General features: G+C 39.3%; 1 protein-coding gene across 1 annotated transcript in view; it reads left to right on the forward strand.

The window, feature by feature from the left end:
* LOC108549376 (autophagy-related protein 16-1) overlaps nucleotides 1-5,706 on the forward strand; it is a 53,229-nt gene extending 47,523 nt beyond the window's left edge. The window contains exon 8 of the mRNA XM_017902727.1: nucleotides 5,011-5,706. Within this exon, the coding sequence (XP_017758216.1) occupies nucleotides 5,011-5,706 (696 nt within the window). The remainder of the gene's footprint in view (nucleotides 1-5,010) is intronic.
* Nucleotides 5,707-6,000: the final 294 nt, after the last annotated feature.

Raw genomic sequence — 6,000 nt, forward strand, 5'->3', positions numbered from 1 at the left:
AAAAAGAAGCAGACGTTCGTGGCCTTCGTGCTGACGTTGTACGCTGTGTTTATTAACTCCTGTCTGTGCGGGAACGGTAGAAAAGTATGGCCTGGTTGCGAGGATGCCTGGCTGCCGGTGGATAGAGATGGCAGCCAGCGCATTCATAGATAATCCAGCGAAGGGGTAATCTTTAATTTTCATAGCGAGATCAATTTTCGTGGCGGCCTCACAATGCGACCGCACGGAATGCACTAGAGCGTATCCTCATCATCGACGAGTCTGTTTTGCGCTGTTACAGAATGTCATTAATATAATAGCAGGCGCGTGAGTAATCGTGGACACGGTGGGGAAAAACACGCTCCTCCCGGTATGCTTTAATGACATTAATTCACCATCGAAACTCTATGGGTAATAAATAATGCGCGGGTATTGCCTGTAATTTAATGCTCATTAATTTCCACGGACCCATCCGCGTTAATTTACGCACCTTTGGGTGTGTCTTACCGCGTCCTGAGCGGCCATGCAGGCAAGAGTGCTTGCGCCGGAGTGTATGCAAAATTGAAAGTATGTCTACGAATGTTGTAACACGCTGGATGAATAATTGTCCATCGAAGAAACTGGACGCGTGAGATTCTGTTTGGAGTTATGGCTGATATTGCTGTTGAAATTGCTGTTCCATGCATATCGATGCGTGGCGAATAATAAGCGGTCTTGCCCCGGAGTATACGGTTCATTCGAGAACGTTGAAGGTAGAGGGTGTTTGAATAGCTCGGTGTACGACGGTGCTTGTCCAACTTGGCTCTCGTAATCAATTATCCGAGAGGAAGTCGCGGTGTTGACCTGACTGTTGCATTTTTGGCTTCGAAGAAGAGGAGTCGAGGTGATGGAGCAAATAGCGAGGCTTACTTGAGAACGAATCTTGTTAATTCGTAGTACAACCATCGGATCATATGTTAACCCTTTGCACTCGAGAGGTGCCCTTCAATCGCCATTTGATAAAATTTCCAAGATCGATATTAATTAATGTGTCAAATTTAAGATAATGTGATAACGGTGTGTGAGGAATCGAAGTTTTCGGTACACACGATGTTTCTCACATTACATATTATTGGGAACTAAATTCATAACACTCGCACCGCACATTCACGCTCATCCTCACATACACACACACACACACACTATACTCCCATACACGATTCGTCGATAAACAAGCTTACAGTTGAATAAATATTCGTGTTTCCTCATAAGAAAAATAATTCGACTTCGCAACACAATTCATCCCATCACACATCTTATTCAAACCTCTAAGAAAGATACACCCACCGTAAACTTTTCAGCTCAATCACATCTACCGTTCGTCTTACACTCCCAGACAAGCCACCAAAATCACCGAAGAATGTACGAATAGAAATCCTCATACGTACTCGTTCATCTCTCGGCAATTACCACGTCATATGGTCCTGAACCTGGTTCACCAATGCCCCAAGAACGTCACACAAATTAGCGTTTCCGGTTCACGGAAGAATCATTCGATACGTAGAAGTAGCTACGTGGCAGCCTGTCTGCTCCCCTCGAAGCGTCGCAATCTAGCAGGCAAACGTGACAGACGCGTGTACACGCATATGTACACACGCTCGCTACATAGACGCATCAATTATGCATGCATCCATCTATCCAGCGCTGACAGAGCATGTATGCGAACGTATGCACGCGTCTACGGCACGGCCAAAGCGTCAGTTAGATTTCCAAATAGGCGTGTTCCTTTGACGATGCGCATCTTAGTGGCTCCTACTCCGAGAGTACTACTAGCGCCGCCGCGGCAGGCTACTCTAGTCTCGGAATTCAGAGCGGCGTGAACGCCGTCTGTCGCCCGAGCACGGTGATATAAAATCGTCTACCGGAGGATCTCGGTGGGAAGTCGGGATGGAAAAAGGGAACCGGCGAGGCTGAGCCTCTATCTGGGGCCAAAGGACGAAGATTGATTCGCGGCAGCTCGCGGTACTGGCCGGGTCTAAGATTTTCTATCTAGACAACATATACGTCTGCCGCGGGGATGAAAGGTCTGGAGAAAAAGAAGCAGACGTTCGTGGCCTTCGTGCTGACGTTGTACGCTGTGTTTATTAACTCCTGTCTGTGCGGGAACGGTAGAAAAGTATGGCCTGGTTGCGAGGATGCCTGGCTGCCGGTGGATAGAGATGGCAGCCAGCGCATTCATAGATAATCCAGCGAAGGGGTAATCTTTAATTTTCATAGCGAGATCAATTTTCGTGGCGGCCTCACAATGCGACCGCACGGAATGCACTAGAGCGTATCCTCATCATCGACGAGTCTGTTTTGCGCTGTTACAGAATGTCATTAATATAATAGCAGGCGCGTGAGTAATCGTGGACACGGTGGGGAAAAACACGCTCCTCCCGGTATGCTTTAATGACATTAATTCACCATCGAAACTCTATGGGTAATAAATAATGCGCGGGTATTGCCTGTAATTTAATGCTCATTAATTTCCACGGACCCATCCGCGTTAATTTACGCACCTTTGGGTGTGTCTTACCGCGTCCTGAGCGGCCATGCAGGCAAGAGTGCTTGCGCCGGAGTGTATGCAAAATTGAAAGTATGTCTACGAATGTTGTAACACGCTGGATGAATAATTGTCCATCGAAGAAACTGGACGCGTGAGATTCTGTTTGGAGTTATGGCTGATATTGCTGTTGAAATTGCTGTTCCATGCATATCGATGCGTGGCGAATAATAAGCGGTCTTGCCCCGGAGTATACGGTTCATTCGAGAACGTTGAAGGTAGAGGGTGTTTGAATAGCTCGGTGTACGACGGTGCTTGTCCAACTTGGCTCTCGTAATCAATTATCCGAGAGGAAGTCGCGGTGTTGACCTGACTGTTGCATTTTTGGCTTCGAAGAAGAGGAGTCGAGGTGATGGAGCAAATAGCGAGGCTTACTTGAGAACGAATCTTGTTAATTCGTAGTACAACCATCGGATCATATGTTAACCCTTTGCACTCGAGAGGTGCCCTTCAATCGCCATTTGATAAAATTTCCAAGATCGATATTAATTAATGTGTCAAATTTAAGATAATGTGATAACGGTGTGTGAGGAATCGAAATCAAATAATTCTAGGTGTCAATTATTATACTATTCCTTATTTACTCAACTTTATTAATTTACTCATCAAAATATCGTCAACTTTATAGCAGGAAATCTTCGAATTCCCACTCTTCTTTTGCCAAAAAGTCGTCGAGTGCAAAGGGTTAATACTATACGCTAACTTGCAAAATCGATTAACTTCGCGGAACAAAGTGTAGAAATTCAGGATAAATGTAAACAATTATTGACTCCATAATTTATTGACTCCATAATTTAAGAAAATTCAAATTATGGAACTGGTTATGGGTAATGGAGTTTACTTGGCTGTGAATGGTTAAATATTAGGATACAGTGTAGCTAATTTTGTTTTGAATAATTAATATTGACTTCTTATTTGCACAGATACAAACGTATTTATATTTATTCATTTATTTTTATCACGAAACTTTAATTATTATTATGCATATACTATGCCATATTTTTAATGAGCTAATGAGATAATTGAAGAATCGAATTCTACAATATATTCAGCAATCAGGATGAATTTAAAAATGGCAGATATTCCGAATTTAATATTGTTAAATGGATTCGAGTATTTTATTATGTTATTAAGTTTCCCTTATTTTGTTTTGTAGTTTAATGAGGTATGAATATATTAAAAATAAATAGCTATATATATATATAATTATAATAAAGTTGTATATTATGTTCCAGCTGCAAAATTGAACATTCTTAATCAAGTAATCTGGTATATTTGGTAATTTAAATGAGAACGAAAAATCGAAACAACCATAATACCCAGGCAGTTTAATAAATGCGTGTAATTTATTACGTAATTGTCATAATCCTTCTTAATGGGTTCTACAGAAGAGTGGTCGTATTTCAATGATCAGAGTATACATTAAAGAGTCTGTCCTCGATTTTATGCTACCCACGACTATCACAAGCCTATCATTATTTTTTGATTTTTATCGAAATCATTATCAATCTCATTATCCTTGTTTTATCGTTGAAATATGAATAGAGGAATATATTATTAAAATCGTCGATCATTTTTTTTAAATCTCTGAACTGTGTAATGATTTGTGCTGGCCTATCCCGTAAATTGGAATTCCGTGGGTTGTCATCGTCCTGCGATTATACCACGAGAATGGGGGATTATGATCGTGAAACTCTGCGCTTTTAACGAAACAAGGATCGTGCGTTTCACTTTTACAGTGTATGTTTCAGGGAATATTTAATGATTGTCCATAAAGGCAAATAGTGTCTCGTGTAGTCTATGGATCAGAGATAAGCAAGTAGGTGGATGGATACTTATGTTCGGTGTTTGCTTAATCGACTAATCGTAAAATTAGGAAAATCATTGAAAACGCCAGATTCGAGTAAATAAAGTGTAACGTCTGTTATAAATTTCACGGAAGAGAGGACAGAATCTCCTAAGAAATTCTTTTCAGGGACCCACATATGTAGCTCTTTGTTGGCCGACGTCGACCTGGACTGGACGTTCCGATTCGTTCGATTCCATTCAGTTTTAGCGCAAAGGAAACCGTTCTTTTACGTTCTAACTGAATTTAACGGAGATGAAATTGAAATTTAATTACGTGTCAACGTGAATACGAAAATATCTCGAAATTCTGAACGGGTTTCGAAGAAAAATTATCGAGAATGAACCGGTTGGGATAACATATTGCATGTTGCACATGTACCACAGAGGATGGAGTTCCTGATTAAAAAGTTGGTAGAAAGTTATTAGAATCGTATTTTATTATTAAAGTAATTAATACGAATAATTATTCAAATTAATTATTGGAATGATATTTTATTATTAAAATAATCAATGCGAATAATTATCAGAGAGTTACTAGTTACTAGTTATAATAATAATAATAATAATAATAATAATAATAATAATAATAATGACAAAAGGGACAACTATTCCCTGAAATAGAAGAATTCATAATAGCCATACAAGACCAGGTAATAGCCACAAAAAACTACTTAAAATATATTATCAAAAACCCAGACATACAAGACGATAAATGCAGAAAATGCAAGCAATTCACAGAAACAATAGACCACATCACAGGAGGATGTAAAATACTCGCGGGAAAAGAATATACAGAAAGAGATAACACAGTAGCTAAAATAATTCACAAAGCAATCCTCAACACCAACAATACAAAACAAGACTATACACCATACTGCAAATATACACCAACAGCAATAATCGAAAACGAAGAATACAAATTATACTGGGACACAACAATACACACCGATAAAACAATAAACCACAACAGACCAGACTTCACACTCATGAAAAAGAAAGAAAAGAAAACATACTTAATCGACATTGTAATACCCAATGATGCAAATATAGAACAAAAATACAAAGAGAAAATAGAAAAATACACACCACTAGCACAGAAAATTAAAAGAATATGGAAACAACAGAAAGTAAATACAATACCAATAATAATATCAACAACGGGAATAACACCATACACACTCGAAATACACCTAACGCAATTGAAGATACCAACACACATCCACCATAAAATACAGAAAGCAACGATACTACATACATGCAATATCACCAGAAATTTCCTCAACGATATAAGTTGAAAGCCGAGCTGGACCTGGCAATGTCCCGTCCAGCTGCTGGAATACCCTGGAAAGGGAGAGGAACTACATATAATAATAATGAGAAATTAATAATAATAATGAGCAAATAAATAAAAACAATATGGAATCAATAGCGTCCATAGTCATATCCACAACTGGTATCGCATCAAAGAAATTCACACATCTATCCACAATACCATAATTAAACCCACAAATACATACAAACATACAAATATGTACATTGCTGAAGACAGCGACTATTGTCTGAAAATTCCTATACCAGAAAGAGATAAG

Source organism: Eufriesea mexicana, unplaced genomic scaffold (assembly GCF_001483705.2).
Source record: "Eufriesea mexicana isolate 0111107269 unplaced genomic scaffold, ASM148370v2 scaffold1913, whole genome shotgun sequence".
NCBI classification, from domain to species: domain Eukaryota; kingdom Metazoa; phylum Arthropoda; class Insecta; order Hymenoptera; family Apidae; genus Eufriesea; species Eufriesea mexicana.